The 20529-nt window shown below is 37.9% G+C and overlaps 1 protein-coding gene across 8 annotated transcripts in view; it reads right to left on the bottom strand.

Moving 5' to 3' along the window:
- The window catches only part of LOC119654204, an 81280-nt gene that overhangs the window by 6352 nt on the left and 54399 nt on the right, over positions 1-20529 (bottom strand). For 5 of the 8 annotated variants that reach the window (XM_038059420.1, XM_038059410.1, XM_038059435.1 and 2 more), the window contains 3 exons: positions 17982-18283; positions 8506-8745; positions 88-177 (listed from right to left, as the gene is read on the bottom strand). In XM_038059420.1, the coding sequence (XP_037915348.1) occupies positions 88-177; positions 8506-8745; positions 17982-18283 (632 nt within the window). Of the gene's footprint in view, positions 1-87; positions 178-8505; positions 8746-9139; positions 9220-17981; positions 18284-20529 lie in introns of all 8 variants that reach the window. The other 3 variants (XM_038059460.1, XM_038059469.1, XM_038059443.1) reach the window with 3 other exon arrangements.

The raw sequence follows: 20529 nt of genomic DNA, 5'->3' as shown, positions 1-20529 counted from the left end.
TAAAAGCACAAGAAAACACTTAAATGGAAAATGCGATGGCACATATGAGCAAATAATCAATCACAATTAAAAATGGAGCAGACTTACACTTTGCGGTCGATGTGAAAATATTGGAGTTGGAGGGCGTGCCCACTTTTGACCACCCTCACAACTAGCGGTCAGTTCCATACCAAGAACCTATGATTTCAAAAATTATTCAAAAAACAGTGAAAATTCATCAAAACAGTACTAATTTCATCGGAAGTGCAAATTCGAACTTATTGTAAAACAAATAATTGGGTTAAACAAAACGAGCCACGTACATCGGCACAAAGAAGAAAAGATGGATAAGTCCACAACATATTTAGGGTATTTGTTTGGGAAAATTAGTTATTAGTTCTATTAATTATGGTCGTGTTTATAATCATAATGAATCTGGAAGATGTCCGTGTATCAGAAATTAAATTGAAATTTACTGTGGTTGGTAGATATTTACATGCGAGATAGTGGTGGATTTTGAAAACATCGCCCCCAAAAAACGCGTATCATTCTTTCAAATTGATATTTTTAATAGATAGTAAGTGTGATAGCGAAACGATGTTTCTTTTACTGAATTCAACCGTAGTTCGGTTTGAGGCCTGCTTTGATTAGGAAATGTACGAAGTATTGATGCAGGCGTTTGCATTTGGTATTATTAAATGCAATGCAGCCAATCAATGGCAGACGATTGGCAACGAGGCATTATTTGTCACATAGATAACAAGCAGTTATGAAAATTACGTTGTTAAGGTGGTCGTCCCATGTGTCGGATTCGCGGAATCAATTTTTTTTTTGCATTAATTGTATCTAGATATAGTGTAGGATAAATGGGCAAAGTATTTGTTTGATATTCGGCGTCGTTCGGAAATTATAGTGTTAAACACGTGCGTATTTATTGATTCGAATGACGTTCGAATGAAGAGGAAAAGAATTGAAGCCAAGGTTGTACAGATGTGTCTTCAAGAAACCTAATTTTTATGGATTAGGTATAGCAGATTAATGTCCAGTTAAGGTTGTATGGCTAAAAATTGCATTCTACTTTTTAAATGCGTTTTTCTCGAAATTGCATGTTGAAAATCGGCTGCCACCATAGCCCAAAATCTATCCTGAAATTCTTTGAAATTTTGACTTATTCAGAACATATTTCTACGATCCGCAAACTAGGATAATTGCGATTCATTCAGTATTTTTTTTTTTATTCATTGAAGAAGCCGTGAAAAAAAACCAAAATTCACAAAAAAAGTTTAACAAGGCACCAAAAATTTAGCTTTATATATTTTTTAATAATTGTAGTTTCCGGACTCTAGTTAAGTCTGCACGTTAAAATGCCGTTTACTTTTTTCTTGAAGAAGATCGCAGCGCCCTCTAGCGTAGCAGCAGAAAAACATCTTTTTTTGGAGATGTGTGTATAAATTGCTCTGTATTTCAATAACGTACCATGCGATCAGGCTGGAAAAGTTACTATGCACGCTCAAGATATTAATAAATCTATAGCGAAAAATTCGTATTTGTACCTTTATCCTGTTCTTCACAAAAAATTTTTAAAGAAAACCAAGAAACGGCCTTCGCACGGGATGACCCCCTTAAGTATCATTTATATCAATTCGCTGCTATCCTGTATGTCTCCTATTCATTCTTTTGTGGAGAATAGGGCATCCTCGTAGTCTCTTTTTCGAATTGTTACTGTTACATTTTTTCCTAATCGATTTTCAATGAAACTATGCTTCAGTTTCATTATTATCACACTTAATGCTGCCCAAGTGAGAAGACTCCAGGAGCCGGATAGCACAATGGCAAACACAAACATTTATAACCAAACGAAATTTGAACCCAGAACAACGACATCAAGGGGTCACGTAGAGATCATTATCTTGCTAATCCAGATAGTTCAGAGGGCGCACACACACATATATATTGCAGGCAAATCAGCAACAGTGCAGAATTGTTGAACTACGGCAATTACTGGTGCGATCTTTTCATTTGCCGCTTATGTGTAAAACTGTACACGGCCATGAGAGAATTCGATATCCTGACCAAAGCAATAAGAATGATAAATTGAGTAGGATTACTTTCGAGACATTTCTCCATTACTAACCATCTATGCCAAGAGTATTCTAACCTGACTGTGGAAGAAACGGTTTGTGATGTGAGATTAAATGATTTAAGGCCGCCATCCACGTCTGCCATACATACGTTAAACGGGGGATATCACACAGTGCAGCAATTATAGAGGTATCACGTTGCTGGGTACCATCTATGAGATATTCTTCTCTATCTTGCTAGGCCGGATAGCCCCATACGCCCAGAACTTCATAGGCCCATACCAAAGAGGCTTCACTCCAGGTAAATCAGCAATAGATCAGATTTTCTTTCTGTGGCAAGCGGTGGAAAAACTGTTGGAATATGGCCATCAGTTGCACCATCTTTTCATCGACTTTAGAGTCGCCTATGATAGCATAGCCAGGATAAAATGGTACACGGCCATGAGAGAATTCGGTATCCCAACGAAATTGGTAAGACTGACTAGACTGAACCTGACCAATGTGCGAGGCCAGATAAAAACAGCATGATCACTCTCGAGAGCATTCAACATCAACAACGGTCTAAGACCAGGGGATGTCCTATCATGCGTCCTCTTTAACCTATAACCGGCTATATTACAAATATTATTATCATCAATGCGCGTTCGCGGTATTTCTAGCAAAACGTTTTTAGAAATTAAAACTCAACACCGTCTTCGTTGCTAGTAGTATTTTATTCGGCATATATCGACATCTCGGGAATTCCGGGTGTATGTTGGTGTGAGTTGATTTCATGATTCTAAGATGAAGTTAAGGGGGTTCTACTAAAAGTTATAGTAATATACTTATAATTAACTTAATTTGAACAAATATCGGAATGGAGGGTATTTCGGAGCCTAGGCACCGCATAGTGGCAGTTTCGAGGTTTTTTTAGGGGTAGGTTCTGAGAATGGGAAATGACTACTTTTCAGCCCCCCCTTCTCGCCTTGTGTATTGAATGTCAGAACTGACAATACTTGGCCTTTCCGATTAAAACAAAATTAATAGACAAGGAGAAATTGAACGTAACCGAAAGGAAACTAATGGAACAGCATAAAAAGAATGAAGAAAACACTCCGGAAATCGGTATTCAATTATTTTCGCATTACCAGGAATCAATTTAGAAAAAGGTACCCATCAATTTTCAAATTTTAAAATCAAATCTGTTTCCTATGCTACGTTCGCGTACCTTGGAAATCGTCATGTTTAACGAAATAGTTACTAAAGGAGCTAAAAATACGAGAAGGGAAGCATGGTCTCAAATCGACAAAAAATACATCAAGGATTTGCATTCCTCCTCGTAATTTTCCCGCTGTTTTTTTAAAATATTGAAATTTCTCGCGTTTATATTGGTGTTCAAATTAGTGTTATATTTTATATTACTCGCATACAAAGCACTCAATCACCCACACGAAATCAGCGAATCGATCGCAATTTGGCCTTTTTCTTTGCAATCTAGCGACACGCGTATAGACTGAAGTCCGCCCGATGATTATTTTCCACGTTTACCCACCACCATTACGTATATTATACTCGATCAACTTTAAGCCACGAAATTTAAAATCTTCTATGTCTCCAATTCATCCAGTTCTGCTCATCTCCTCATATTTCCATTAAAATTGCCAATGATAGGTAGGTCCCTTGAATCTGAGAACTATATTCCCCTTGAAGCATTTGTCGTAAGGGGCGACTAAAATGGAAATTAATAGGCGAGCAACCTGCAAACTCGGACAGGGACGAAATTTTCAACCATTACCTTTGGCTTGCGTACGCAACGGTTAATTTCTGCAATGCGTGCACGCACTCCTCCACAATGATATTGAGGGCTTGGGTGATCGCTTCCTTCGACTTGAATGAGAATTTCGACATTGTGGATTTAAACTAAGTAAAGTGGCGCGACTTTGGGAAGCATTCCTTTCCCTCTTGCAGGTCTTGCAAAAAGCAGTAGTAGGAGCAAATTAGGGCAGATCGATTCTGACAGTTGTGTAAGCCGCCCACTCATAACCTGGGAACTGGTTTTTGATAGGATTTTAATTGTGAGATTTCGATCCAGAGTTAAGAGCACCACAATTCTACAGTGCTAACGGTTAAGGAACATCACATTTATGCAGTTCTATAGAACAACGAAGTGTTTTGTTGTAAAGAAGAAGGATGCTATCTATGAGAGACTTGCTAAAGGTGGCATTGCGATGGTGATGAGTGATCCATCATCGTCTCGATTTTGGAGGCAGATTATTTGCAATGATAGGATCTGTTATAAGGTCAGTTGACCGGTAACGATAATTTAATCATGGTGATTCACCCTTACTTAAATTTCATGACCGCATCTAATGGCAAGGGCGTTGAATGTTGAACCCCTAAGTTCAAAGAGAATATTGATAAATACTAGACTGTGATCACAAGTGCCTTTATCTTTGGAAGCGAGCTACCGGCCTCGCCTCAAATGGGCATCACAAGATCTAGTTGACTACATGGCCGCAAGGAGCAACAACAGGCGTGATGCGCTAGAGCTCCAATATCGTGGCAAAGTATGAAAAGTGTATCTGTACTGCATATTACATCAAGTAAGATGAAGGAAGTCGACGGTAGGCTTTCTATCCACAATGATGAATAGCTTAAGAGGTGGAAGAAATATTTCACCATGTTGATCATAAGTGATTATGGAAGTGGCAGAGGATAGGCCATAGATTTAAAGGGTAACAATCTCATCACGGGTTATACCATGCAATGGAATCGACTACCTCTGTCTGGCGGAAAACAGTTAAGAAAGAGGCAGCTGCTAGTGATACCGAATTGGTGAATCTCGATGCACAACCTGGATGTTTTGGAATTCTTTAATTCTTTACTGACGCAGGCGTAGACTAGATACCAGTTGTTGCGTCATTGAAAGTAAAAAGTAAATCACAAATGTATGATTTTCACTCTCTTTGGTATCATTTTAATATAGGATAACTTCCAACCTCTGAGAAAAGTTCCAAGCATTAGAATGGTATTCAATATGAGTTTTAGGTGGACGACAGTATATATAGAGAGCTCTTTAATGATTTTGCTCGTAATCAGATCCTGCTTGAACGACATTAGAATTCTTAGCGACCAAGAAGTGGATATCGATGTTCAGATAATTGAGCGTTAGGTTGCTGAGTAAAAGTGGATTTACTTTCAGTGTAAACCCTGATCTCATTTACTGTCAACTAATCGAATTGATGATTCATAGTGGTTTGATTTGTTAAATTTCTTCACTACTCTCCGTAGGAGATATTTAGAGGTCGGAGCCAATCGGTGACTTATTCTGATGCAAATCACGTCTCAATCTTCGCATTTTCAGAAAAAATTCATCAGTACCTTTGAAGCACTTCTAGGGCGGTGGGTTCTAAGACCCCTTATTTAGGTGTCATGTACGCTACACTGTTGATTTAAAAGCGTATCGAATTTACACCTTCATTCATGGTTAAGGAGCGCCCCCACTGGGACCGACAATACACGACATTTTTGCTAACCCCCACTGGGAACTACACGACACGGCAGATTGGCTAACGCCCACTGGGAACGACCCACCACGACAGAATATTGCCTAGTGTATTTGCAAGTAAACATATTGAAAGCACGATTATTAATTTGTTTGGCGTAGGAAAATACCTCCGGCTGCCTCAGATAACAGACAGACAAATGTCTGCTTCAGACAAATATCTGTTTGGGAGAAAATCTTATCCTGCATAGGCGCATGCTAACATATTTTCAACATTCAAGCCAGTTTGTTTTCTTTGACGTCAGTTTTTCCAGTTTACAAACAAAAGTGCGATAATCAGAGAATGATATCAAACTGGGTGAATGAGCGGAATTTAGCCCGAAAAAAATCTGGCTGTAATATGCTGCAATAGTCGTAAGATCTGGTATTTTATGGCGATCTGGTACGCAAGATGACGTTGAATTCACAATGTTTCGCTGCTAACAAATTCTTTTCCCTGGGTATAGTCAATCGGTAATTCCAGTAGGTTCGCGTTGTACGAGGGCGTGTCAAATATAAACGGGATTGATTTTTTAAAAATTATTCTGTTTGTTATATTTCATTTACAAAAATGTTTTATTTTACTACATACTCTCTTGCCAAGGAAATGCATTTTTCCTACCGAATCGGGAGTTTTTGAATCCCGTCGTCATAAAACTTCTTTGGACGTTCTTGAAGCCACGAACGATTGCACTGCCGCGTCGTCGTCAAATTGCTTTCCTCCAAGCGCTTCTTTACTGTCCAAGTCCAGATTGTAGGGAAATATTCCAAGGTTTCCCAGCCAAAGGAATTCAATTTTGTTCCGTTGCATTAGCTACGTGAGACCTTGCGTTGTCATGAATCGAAGAATCACGCTTCTAACGGATTTGGTCTTCCTTTTTGGCCGAAATACCAATTTCGCGGCATCCAGGATTTCGTAGTAACGCTGGGCATTACTGGCTCGATTATGAAGGAAATCGAGACGAATACTCTTCTTCTTTTTCTTTACCTTTGGCCCGTTCAATAGCGTCTCGTCGTGATCGGTTGCGCGATTTTATTCTATCGAAAGCCTGATCTAGATGCAATCGCGAAGCTTTGAAATCTCCATCCAGCGTATAAAGCCACCGTTGTTTCGGCCGGCCTTATGGTTGCTTACCATCGACTTCGATGTTCAGATCAACCTTGGCAAGTGAATTCTCGTTACCGCGAATTGCTTGGCCATACCATCTAAGTCGCTTCTCTCACAATTTTTCCACGATCGGTGCAACCCCATATCGATCGCGGATATTTCCATTTCGGATGTGATCTAAGCATGTCACGCCACCAGTCCAATGCAACATCTTCGTCTCCATTACCACAAGATGCCAATCATTGTCTTTTATAGTCGGCCAACACTCAGAACCATAGAAGTCGACAGAGCGGATGACATTACGGTAAATTTTAAATTTGAGACGTTCGTTGATACACTTCATCGAGGTTGCACTATTGCGTGAAGCAATTTCATAAAACAGTTCTCCATTGGCTGATAGCATTGACACGAGATATTAAAATTGCTCAGTTTTGGGCAAGTCACTGACAGTGATAATGCCTGTTTCGCTGGGATCGTTCGTCAAAAATTCAGTTTTATTGATATTTAATCTGAGACCGTGCTACATGAAGCGATCATTTCCTTTTCGGACATGTTGATCTCAAGCGATTTTGCTATAAGACACCACGAAAACATGATATACATCTGAGTTGGACAGTGTCCATAAAAGAATAAAGAGAAGTGGCGAGAGGGCGCTTCCTTGATGAACACCAACAGAGACACGGAACGGTTTTGACACGACACACTTCGAATTTTACTTTTCGGATCGTGGTAGAGCAACTGAATCCAGTGCACGAATTCTTCTGGCACTAAGTGTTGTCGTAGGGAATAACAGATGAGTTCGTGTTGCACACGATCAAACGCTTTCTCTAGATCCAGAAATGCAATGTAAAGAGGGCGATATTACTCTGCCGCTTTGGATACCATCATCCACGTTATATGTGGAAAAAGACCTCGTGTAAAGAAAGGCGCTGAAAAATGTAGCTAGATACCATTTTTGGCTATATTGCCAGTTTGGAACGGAAGGGAGAGCGAAGTCAATGGCAATGATTAAAGTTGCGTAGAGAAGACGACTTTCTTATAGCAAGCGTCCCACGAACATCACCCAAGGGGAATATTTTTACTAGATATCAGACGGTAACTAAAAAGTTATATGACATTAACTAAATCATTTGTTAACTACAAAAATACTTGAAAAAAGCAAAATATTTCGGGGGACCAGATTTTACTTTGCAAACAGTCAGTCAGTTGGAACCAAAATATTGTGTCGTAAAGTTTAAAATATCGATGTTCGGGTTAATTTCGGTTAAGCAAATTTCCCACTTAATACCCTTGCTTTGACAAATAGATCTAAGTCTCTTAAAATAATGAATCTAAACTTAGTCCAAGGAAGACTATTGACTGGCTGTGAATTCAGCGGTGCTTGTGCATTAAACTCCATTCTGGAGTTCACCCTGGTGCTGTCTATCACTATGGAGCGTTCGAACACAGTGCTCGTATATTCAATACATTCATCACGCCATATTTCTCTTCACTCACCAGTACCACACTCTAATTCAGAGTGCCTGATTGCTTTCCTTGTCGAAATATAACTCCTTCTCACATTAGAGAATTGAAACTTCCTTCAGTTACTTAATTGTATGTAAGAAAAAATTTCAAGCATTTCTCGATGTTAGAAGACACTCACGTCAAACTCAAAAGCAAGCGTTATTCAAACCTTAGACAGTCGCAAATTAATTTTGTTTTAGCGTAAGTGTGGTAGTTACATACGCCGTTTAAATCTTTTAATTTGAGAAATCTGCTGTTTTGAGATAAGGTCAATCATTATTTTTTCAACATGTCGAGGCAAGCTTTACCTGAACAGTTCGTTCCTGATGGTGCTCAGGTTTGCTGGCGTCGATTTGTCCTTTACCGTCGTTTTCATTTTCAACTTGATCTACAGGGTCTAGGGTTTCATTAGATTCTTCAGCTAATTCTTGATTTTCACTGGGTTTCGCAGCTTTCTCATCATCGGTTTTCTCTAAATCTCCATTACTTTCGGGTTTTGTGTGACCGTTGGCAAGGTTTGATGTAGCGGAAGTATGTTCTGTTTCATCCTAAAATTAGATATATGTATATTAATGTTTTTGAAGATCCTCTTTTTTTTATTAATATTATAGTTCAGTGAATGAGTAGCAAAAAACTTAGTATGATTATATAGCTTCTCTGCTTGTTGGTTGAGGTATTTTTTCAGATTTTGTGGAGTTTCTTAATGTACATTTAAGTAAAATGAACATCCATGCATGGCTTACAAAATGTACATTGAAATAGAATATGCTGTTAGTATTATCATGGAAGAATTTCTTAGCTTAGCCGAATTTATAGAGGTTCCAATGCAGGCAGGTTGTTTGAAAACAATTTGCACAAGTTTCTTACAGAGATTCATGCACCTGATCTTAAAATACGAGTACGCAATCCGGGGCGAAAAGTGAACTAAATTCTAGTGCTAACCTTGTTTTGATCGTTTGCAGCTTCACGTCTTTTGATTTGTTCATCAGCAGCATCTATCAAACCTTGAATAGCAGTTATGACTATGTGTAACCATTTAAATTTCATTTGATTTTAATTAGATGAATCCCATTATGCATTTTTAAGAAAATTTGGAGAAAAAGCATTTCATTTTACATCACTGCGTAGTAATTATGTATCGATTTTAGTTTGAAAATTTCGTTTTACATTGAAAATATGTCCTTTATCTATTCAAAGTTATTAAGATATTAAGAAAACGGATACAACAAGGCATGCAATTCCTTCATTTTACCATGCAAAACTTTAATATGCGAGAGTTAGGGAACGAACCACTAGTGAAGTTAGCTAAATGGACAGCATCCCTTTTATTCCACCAATTACCATAATATTGGAAACAGAGCAAACACACATATATTGCATAACACCATGATTTCTGTAAGGTCGCGCAATATATCAAATACAGTCAGCGGGGGATTACTCCAATAACACGTGACTTTCAGATAATCAAGGAAAAAATATCCTGCATTAAATTATATGTGGTTGAAAATTGTTCAGGTATGAGCACATAATTATACATAGGTATATGAGATATTCTTCATTTGGTTCAATAAAAATAAAATAAAATTTATGTAGAGAATAGTTAATCCGATTATCAAATAACAATACCAATCTAAACAGAGGTTGTCTGGCTATAAATGAATATAGCTTACGCAAGTCGCAGCAAAAGTCGACCGATGAATAGGAGACAATACACATTGACCAACATTGACTGGTCAATATAAAAAATAAAATGCATAGCATAAAAATACTATCAAAACTCAATTGAAAGTGCAGCATCCGAAAGTACTCCTTCGTTACCACGAGTTTTCCTAAAAAGCCTAATCGGAGCTGGAAAGGTAAAGAGGCATTTATACTATATGCGCGCAAGATAATTTTGGTAGGTAATCCTTTGTGGAGTATAAGGCAACCACAGTTTCAGTTTCATTACTATCACACTTAATGGTGTGCAAGTGATAAGTCTACAGCAGCAGGACAGCACGAATACGAGCAAAAAAAAATAGGAGTGGACAAATTTATATTAGGTTGGGGAAAAAGTAATGGCGTATTTTGTCAATAGATGGCGACACTTGTACATATCTTGTGTTGTACTTGTCGCATCGGGTCATAATATACGGCGATATGAAGACGACTGTTTTATGATCGTACCTTTCAGTCTCAAGTTATAGCGCGTCAAAGATGGAGTCCACCAAGGAAGAAATTCGGCATATTTTACATTTTTACTACCTGAGAGGCAAAAATGCAAAGAAAGCGGCCAACAAATTTGTGAAGTTTATGGGTCCGATACTGCAACGATTCGCACAGCACAGCGTTGGTTCGCTCGATTTCGTTGAGGTGTAGTAGATGTCGAAGAAACACCCCGTACTGGTAGACCAATCGTCGTAGAAACCGATAAAATCGTCGAAATCATCCAAGTAGACCCGCATGTGAGCATTCGCTCGATTGGCCAGGAGCCCGTTTGGAGCCATTTGCAGAAGATTGGATTCAAAAAAAGCTGGATGTTTGGGTGCCACACGAGTTGACGCAAAAACATCTCTTGGGCCGAATCAACGTCTGCGATGCACTACTGAAACGGAACGAATTCGACCCATTTTTGAAGCAGATGTTGACTGGTGATGAAAAGTGGATCACATACGAAAAAGATCGTGGTCGTAGCACGGCAAGCCGGCCCAAACCATCGCCAAGCGCGGATTGGCGGCCAGGAAGGTTTTGCTGAGTGTTTGGTGAGATTGGAAGGGAGTCATCCACTATGAGCTGCTCAACTATGGCCAGACCCTCCATTTGGTCCTCTACTGTGAGCAACTCGACCGTTTGAAGCAGGCGATTCACCAGAAGCGGCCAAGATTGGTCAATAGGAATGGTGTTGTGTTCCAACAGGACAACGCTCGGCCTCACACATCTTTGATGAGCCGCCAGAAGCTCGGATGGGATGTCCTATTGCACCCGCCATATAGTCCGGACCTGGCACCAAGTGAGTACTACCTCTTCCGGTCCATGCAAAACGCTCTTGGTGCTACTAAGTTCGCCTGAAAAAAGGCTTTCGAAAACTGGCTGTCTGAGATTTTTTGTTTTTTTTGGGGGACAATGGAGTTGGCTTCTAAATGGCATGTTTGCGAACAAAACGGCGCATATTTGACTTAAATCGGATAATTCTAAGTATGTTAAATAAAGTGTTAGAATTCGATCACAAATACGACATTACTTTTTCCGCAACCCAATATTTTAAAATTCGAATTAGAATGAGATAAGCGTGCATCTGTGACTGATAATGCCACATCGTACTTTGTTTTCCAAGAGCCGCTATTCCTAAATAATTGTACGTTGAAAATTTAGTTGAAATTACAATATTCCATGATTAAATGGTAAACTAGGAACTAATTTCATTAAGTTGTGGAATTTGTAGCTCTGAATACTCCTCTGTCAGGGCTAAGCAGACCCTTAAGGATAACCAAAAACATTCAAGAAAGAAAAGAAGCTGTAGAATAATGGAGCTACTTTGGTATCATCAAGAATTACCTCTCATATTTTAAAGAAAAACTTATTATCTTATCCTTTTAAGCTTAAGAATTTAAGGTATTAATACGGTGAAATATTTTAGAAAAATATTTTTTTTTTCTTTTCACATTACCAGAAAATATGAAAGTTACAGTATTGCTACTGTATGCGCGTTTTCGACTTAGTGCAGATGCCAGAAGAAAGGCACCGCAACACGAGAACTATGTGCCTGAGTAATGTGAATACCTGCAGGTAAAGAAACAGATTCACACACGATTTTAATAAATCTTGTTGGATTTTCTTTATTAGGGCGTCCGACGCGACAACTTACTGGAATATCACCAACAAATAAAAAAATTAATGAGAAAAAGTACAAAAAATGCCAATTAAGTAAGCGGATATCCTTATGGGGGTATTTCAAGGCCTAGATGTCATTTTGGGGCATCATAATGGCTTTCTTGTCATTTTTTAGCTGGGCAGTTTCTGAGAATAGTCCCTGAATTTAAGTGACCTCTTTTGAACTCCCCTTCCCCACACTTTCCAACTGACCCACCACATATGCTACATTCCACGAAAAAAAATTAAACCCTCTTAAAATCAACATAGAACGAACATTTGCTGCATTTGTGGGTTTTCACAGTTTTCAACTTTCTCACCAAATGTCGTGCCAATAGGAAAGGAAAAAACTGCCTAGATGTAAAGTCGTAACGAGCTATTCAAAATCCATAATGTGATCAAAATGCTCGGAATGCACTACAGATAAAGCCGTGTGAAGTGTAATATACCGTCCAGTTGCTTATAGAACAAAACCTTATTAAAATCGGTTCAATGTCTGCCTGTCTGTCTGTCTGTCTGTCACAGGCACTTTTTTCGGAAACGGCTATACCGATTGACACGAAATTTCGTGAGAAGGTGGGAACTGTGGACCTCCAGACATGCAGTGAGTAATATCCTCCTACGTTGAGATTTAGGGGGGGTCCCCATACATGTAAAAGGGGGGTGTAAATTTTTTTTTCACCAAATATAGTCATGTGGGGTATCAAATGAAAGGTCTCGATTAGTACTTTTCGAAGCTGATCTTAGTTTTGAGATTTGTTAAACAGGCGGGGAGTGGGAGAGGTTCAAAGTGATAATTTCTTTAACGGAGCCATTCTCAGAAACTACCCAACCGAAAAATCTGAAAAAAATCGTGAAGCTGCCTCTGTACGGTACTCAGGCCTCAAAATATTCTCCATATCGATATCTGTTCAAATTAATAATAGTATATTAACGTATTTTTGGGAAAATCAAGCAAAACCCCCCTTAAGTTTATGTCAGAGTTATAAAAGTTGGTAGTAGTATAAAATATAATATGAAGCATATTATCTCCAAGTTTGATCAAAATCATACTATTACTAACAAAGTTACAGTAGCTCAAAGTTGCCTTACCGTGTAAATTTACAACCCGAAGTACTAAATCTGATATGCTAAATGCATGTTCTTAATGGGCTACGTACAAATGGCATAGTTCTACACAAGAAACAAACAAAACCTTTCTTACCTGAAGCGCCCAGCTTCCGGTTTCCCGACTTGTTGAAGACTGCAGGTAGGTTAACTGTTTACTGCGAAACTAATTTTATGGATGGAATGAAATGAAAATTAACCAGCTTCAAGATATAACATACGCTGATGTATTTCCAATACGGCATCTGGATGATTTCTTTTTAATAACAAAAAATTTTCTGATTAATATCATTTTTCCCTCCCAGTTTTAACAAGTCTCAGCTTGATTTAATCTCCTCACACTTAATACTGTGTATCAAAATAATATGTTTTCGTTGTTTTTTATTTATGCACTTTTAACAACACAAATCCGTCAACGGTATTAACATTATTAAAATCGGTTCACTCCCTGTCTTTCCGTCCGTCTGTCTATGCACTTATCTGTCTGTCACACGTGTTTTACTCAGGAATGGATGAACTTTTGAGTGAAACCTTATCAGAATCCAGTCGATGTCTGTCTGTCATGCACGATTTATTCGGAAACGGCTGAACCGATTGTCACGAAAATTTGTCAGAAGGTATGGTCCGTCGTTCCCTTTGATATAGCAAGTGGCGACATTTTGTGTTAAGTTTAAGGGACTGGAGGGTGCAAAAGTTCAAATGAAAGGGCACAATTAATACTTTTGCGAAACTGGTCCCATATTTGATATCGGGTCAAACGTAGGGGAGTGAGGGCTCAAAGTATGACCCACGAAAAGTCTGACAGGTCCTCGTTCTAAGAAGCTATCCAATCGAAAAATCTAAAGAAAATCACAGTGGTGTATCTAAACGGAATCTAGGCTTCAAAATACATCCCATTCCGATACCTGCACAAATAAAGAGTTAATAATAGTATTTTATGATATTTTAGAAATTTCGCCGGAAGGGATAACATAAAGTATAACTCTGGGAAGTTTGAAGGAAATCCAACTATTATTAACAAAGTTATTGAAGGTGAAATTTTTACATTTACATATCAATTCGTCGTCAAAGTAAGCTCACATGAATAAGAGGTCGCAGTGAAACATTTTATTTTAGTTTTTTTTATCATTTATATATCAATATCAACTTCTCCAGCCATACATATGTATGCATTTATATGTATATGTAAATGAAGCTCTGGGGTAGTTCCCCCTAATTCAGATAAGTTTATTTGTACATTGAAAAAGCGGTATTCAATATATGTACTTTATATGTACATATATATACTTTTATGCACGAAGCAAATTGAAAATATGTGTACGAGCAATATATAGTATATATATGAAGGAATATTTTGGGTTTTTAGCCATATACCAATGGAAAAATGTGTGTAGAAAGTTTCTCACATAAGATGAACACAAAACCTTTATACCCGAAGCGCCAGCTTCCGGTATTTCGACTTTTAATTTAATTTGAAGATGACATCCTAAAAGGAGTGTACATTTTATTGTCATAATATTGTCGTTGTAGGGTAACGGATAAAAGAGATAAGTAGCTTGGTAAATGGATATAATCCCAGATAGAAGCAATTAGGCACCATATATTGGGCCCATTTTACTACCCCTAGCAGCAGCAGTCTGTTCAGATAAATTCCAGCTCACGTGCCGCTTGCAGGGTTTTGCGAATTTAAAGATCTCTTCTAAAAACCGAGATCATGGTGATTCCTGATTGAATAAAAATTTGCGAGGTACCTTCATTTACGCTTGATGAAGCTGAAGAGTCGCATATTAAGTGAAGAGGCATTTCCTTCTCTTTAACACGTTGGCTATAGATAGTCGAACGAATCATCCAATTTTTTTGCAGGCGGTAGCTTGAGAAGTAATACTCCCTTGCAGCCCTACTAGGATTTACGCATTTTCTCCTAAAAGGGCAGTAAAAAAACGGTAACCTCAAGGTTTTTTTCACACACATTGTTTACTACAATAAATTTAACTATTCAATTTAAAAACGTAACGAGAAAATCTGGAGCAAAAATATTTTGAGGCTGTTTTACAAAACATATTCCTCAAAATACGAGTACGTACTATTGCAATTATACATACTCGAATAAAGTTAACAATAGTCAATAAACACATTTTCAGCAATTGAAACTTTTGGTCAAACGTCTTGCGCCCTACGACATCTTAAAAATTATCCGATTGAAGTGAATAGTTTGACATATTAAAACCGCATATACTCTTCTTTTAGAAAAGAAAAGTACAAGATAGATAGCTTGGTGGTCCAGGAAACGAAATTATTAGGCCAATGTATCAATATATATTCTTCAACGAAAGAAAAGGACAACTTACAACTGTTTCCCTCATTGTAGGATCCACTAGAGAACATGGGCATCATCTAATAGGATGATATGTATAAATCATTTCAGATAGTGGCCATGTGGATGATATAAATACACTGGTACAATCGAGAGAGTCACTGCTGGACAAAGTAGCATAGGGAGTTGGCCTAAAAATTAACGAAGAGAAGACCAAAAAGATGACACAAACTATAATAGAAGAAAGACGCCAATCAGACAAAACGTGGCAGTAAACGATTACAACTTCGAACAGCTTTGTGTACTTAAGCACCGTTCTGACAAAGGATAGCAACGAAATAAATGAGCATGGCATAAACAACAGCAAAAAATCAATGTTTTCGAATATCGAGTCCTTAGCAGGATCTTAGGCTCAGTGAGGGTGGACGGCGGATAATGAATGAAATGAAATGAGTTGTACCTAGTATATAATGATTCAGAAGCCGCCATCCGTATCAACATTCGAAAGCTGTAGTGGGCAGGTCATGTAGATCACATGGACGTCAAAAGAGGATATGAACATCAAAGGAAAGGTAAAAGGTAAACGAGCACCTAGAAAATCGTGAAGGAGATGGGTAGGACAACGCCATTTATGGATAACCGAAAAAATGGAGACGAAGCCTTCGGTAGTCCAAGGACAGTTATCAGACTGTCGCGCTATGGAAGAAAAGCAAGAAGATTCTATGATCGCGGTCGGCTATCGCGACTCAGTTGAGAGTCGGGATCTCGATCTCGTCGCACTGGATTCGACCTCCAGTGCATTTATTTGTCTTATCACTGGGCAGCATTAAGTGAGACGATAATGAAATTAAAGCAAAATTTCATTGAAAAATCGAGCAAAAAGACAATAACAATAAGGAGCCAATGTTGATGCCTATACTCCACAAAGGGGTCAACAGGGGAACGCAAGGTTCTATGCATGATATTTCACATTTTTCCCAACTCAAATACTCGTACATTGTCCACATATCAAAATATTGAACACAATCAAATCTTTGTAAACCAATGAGAACTTGTTTGAGGATTAAGGGAACCCTGAGTCCGAATCAACTTGATGTCGGATATAACCTGAGTGATTCAAAAAATTTGACTGACGATTTCGTCTAGGGCAGAGGCCGTCTCACTTTTCCCTGGGAGCAGTGTGGCCAAAAGTGACGAAAGGTGGTAATCACTCTATTTATATCTAATGACAAATACGACATGAATACGAATTATATACATAATTACAAAATATAACTGAAGTGCCTACCTTTATGTATAATCGTACACATGCGTGTGCGGGTGGACACCAATGGGGAATGTGCGATTGTACATAAAGGAACGAATAACACTTTCGCCATTTTCGGTTGAGTCATTGTCATTGAGTTGCCTCTGCCATGGACGAAACTGTAAGCCAATTTTTTGAGAGAAATGGTTCAAAAATAGAGAAATATTTTTTAAATTGAGGGCATATATAATTTCAGACTGTTAAATCATCATCTCGTTATGGTAATATATGTTACGTATTGTTGAAATATAGACCACATCGACAACCTTAAAAAGGTAAAGTTCAATTTAGAAAGCTGAAAAAGGAGGAATACCTGGTTTAAGGAACTGGAAATAATTATAATATATAAACAAATACATACATAAGTCAAAATTAAGTAGAATTTATAAAAATTAAAAATCTTTTACTGGAAGTTATAATAGATTAAGAAATCTCATATACCCATGTATTATAATTTGGATGCACAAAATCATGGAAACAGGGGCATAATTGTTTTTTATTTACTTTTAGCACGAACTAATTCAATTGTTGGGGTGGAATCCGATCCATATTAGCTTGTTGCCTAAGAAAGTTCATGACGATAATCTTGAATTAAATAAAATTACATTTTATTAAATGTTGCCCTCGGAATATCAAACTGTATTCGTTCAAAGGTTCCTTAATTAGAGAAACACTTGTAAGGAATTATATATTTTCGGTTTCCTATTTAATTATGTTGAACATTACATGAAGCTTTTTGTGCACTTAAAATAATATTGTTTAGAACATTTAGAAAATGAAACGTTGGCAGAATTACGATGTTAAAAGTCCATCGTCTTTGAGAATAAATGACTGCTTAGTAAAAATGAAAATAATATAGCACAAACCCACAGCTGAGAATGAAATCTTCAGAATGAAAAGCAAAAACGATTATCTAGGACTTGTGCATGAATTTAAGTTGATATTTCATAGAGATACTTTTCGAACAAAAAGCATCAACTAAGTACTAATTGGATAAATCAACCTCATTTTATATGTGTGCTTTGTTAACACTTCTCGAATTATTGATAATACTAAACAACCCTTCAACAGTCAGCGAAGACATCATTACCTGCCACATTTTTAATTACTACAAAAATTAAAAAGAATTATTATTTATGTACAAAAATCAAAATGAAAAACAATATCTTAACAAATGTTCGTCATATCAACTAGTATTGGGGTCTAACCTTTGCCTTGTAAGGATCACAACCCATTTCAGCTATTAATTTCGCCATTGCTTGCTCAGTATCTTCTAACTTCTTTCGCAATTTCTCAATTTCCATCAATTGATCTCGATCCCGGACAACTTTTCCGTTCGATTGTTTAATACTCGAATTATCACTTGCGCGGTTATTGTTGATCGTCTCCTGCTCCGTTTCTGCTAGACTGTGATGTCGATGTTGCTTGTTAGATGTTGATGATGAGATGGCACCATTTACATGCATTTGATCACAGTTACAACTTGCGTGCATTTGCTGATGGTTAGTCCCTAAAAGTCAGTTTGGTTTTTGTTTGTTTGGTTTAAAGTTACCAGAAATTAATATTAAATTAGATGCTACAACAATGTCCTTGCTATGTGTACAAGTGAATATATTCTGTAGACAAAGCATGCAATAAGTGTGGAAATCTGTTTAAACGTTTGTAAGGAGTAATGAACTACGATGATTTTAACAACAACATCAAATTTTTTAAGTGTATATGAAATATTTTTTAACAGAATAATAGTTTATATAATTGCCGAAATGTAAAGTTAGCATTGTATTCCGTAGAATTTTACATATTATAACCATATTCATAGACGGCAGATTATGTAGACAAAAATTAACAGTTATTGCAATGAAAATTCCATGGAGTAATGCTGCAATAGCCTCAATTGCCGGCATGCAATTGCTTTTCCCAGTGAAGAACTCAGCATAGTATATCCAAACTCAAGAAGTTGAAAGCGCCGAATAGAAAAGAGCTGACTTCTAAATGGAAACCTAGCTCGGCTCTTCAATTTTTGATTTAATATCCAACATTTTTTAAGAATTAGCCATTCCCTCCGTAACAGAAATAGTTTACCATTTTGATATTTACAGTGAATTCCACATTGTGTGGTCATTAGTTAGTAGGACTAATTGTATAAAAAGTAATTTATTGCTCATATTATTACAAAGCAGTCTTGAGGAAAGAGGGTGGCAAGAGGGGATTCCGCCCGGGCCAGGAGTTTTGTGGAGAACCCGGAATAGAAATTTTGGTGAAAAGAGATATAACATGGGGGTCCCCAAAATGTTTATACCAGACCCGAATAACCTTCACACTGGTTCCCATTTTTTCGGGTGGTGTTTATTCCGGGCTCGGATTTTCACCCTACGGTGCTAGCGAGGCAGGGCTTAAAACTTTTTAAAATAGGATCCTTGTACTTCGATACACCGGATATGAAATGTTTGCCAGTTATTAAACACTTTCTGAAAGCCATTTCCATTGTCTTTTAAGACAAGGAAAAAGGAAAAAGTCTGGTAAATCCATATCTGACAACGAGCCAGCCGCTAATGCACTAACATCGCGATAGGGTACGACACATCGTTCGTGGTGGAGCTCCCAGATACTGGTAATGCCTGATCGCGCTTAACACGTTTTCCCAATTAATCGAGCACTCCATGTGACTGTGTATTCACTATTTATCCAGAAAGTAAAAACTCCTTGTGAATGACGCCACTGGACTCAACCAAAGCATGATTTTCACCTTGAACTAGCTCGTCGAGGCCCTTCCCTCTCAGAACAACGTCTGCCACTCAAAAAAGCTTGAGCGGTTTCTGGCAGCATCTGTGTGGCTTGCTTAATCATATCAATGATTTTTTGGCGGTTTTTCGTAGTTTGAAGTAAAACTTCACGCTGCAGCGTTGCTCCAGATTTCGTTGCATGATAGCCGTGACGACATCTCTAGCGTGTTCACTCTGCAAAACGGATGGGTCATTGTGCAGGTCTTGTTTTGTCGACCACGCCCAGCCGATTGGTTTCCCCTGTCGCTTTGTCTGACCTATAGAAAATCGATCATTTTACTTATTGATCTCATTATGTACTTATCGGCTGATTGAGATCGTGACATTTTAAGGAGGTGGCAACCAAGGGGTTCCTTATATTACTGAATAACACAGCAATCCCTGGAGGGAAGCAGTGAGGGTTCGGTTAAACGAAAGCTACAGGCCCAATGAAGCTGAACAAAGTTGAACCACGAGGATAAGAGCTGATAAGCGTGGAATGCGACGGGGTATGTATAATCTTGCCTGAGTCATCTCATTTAAAATTGTTTAGATGACCGTCTGAAATGGGGCATTGATTAACTGAGATTTATTTAGTAAGAATTTGACCACAGAAGAAAACTGCGCCGAAGGAGCAGGGAAGATGACCTACTCGGTGGGGTATATTACAGTGAAAGTCGCAGAAAAATATAAATAATTGCATAATTTCACTTTGTGTGAACAACTCAAAATCAGACATTGTAAAGACTATCGAATACATCGGCGCACTAAGCCATGTAATTGAGGACTTTAATATATACATAAAAAGACGAAAAGCAGAAAAAAATATAATATTATAGGATCAACAAGGAAATCAGAGAAGAATAATGGCAACTAGCTGCATAATTAGCATTGGAGTATGATAAGGCAACACTCCGACTACAGTGTCTTATTTAAAGTGGACTGTATTTTAAAATTAAGTGTATCAAAGCGGCGGTAATTTGTAAAAGTGGTA

The sequence above is a fragment of the Hermetia illucens genome, chromosome 1, assembly GCF_905115235.1.
Source record: "Hermetia illucens chromosome 1, iHerIll2.2.curated.20191125, whole genome shotgun sequence".
NCBI classification, from domain to species: domain Eukaryota; kingdom Metazoa; phylum Arthropoda; class Insecta; order Diptera; family Stratiomyidae; genus Hermetia; species Hermetia illucens.
The sequence above is the reverse complement of the archived record's forward strand: the minus strand, read 5'-3'. Positions and strand labels throughout refer to the sequence as shown.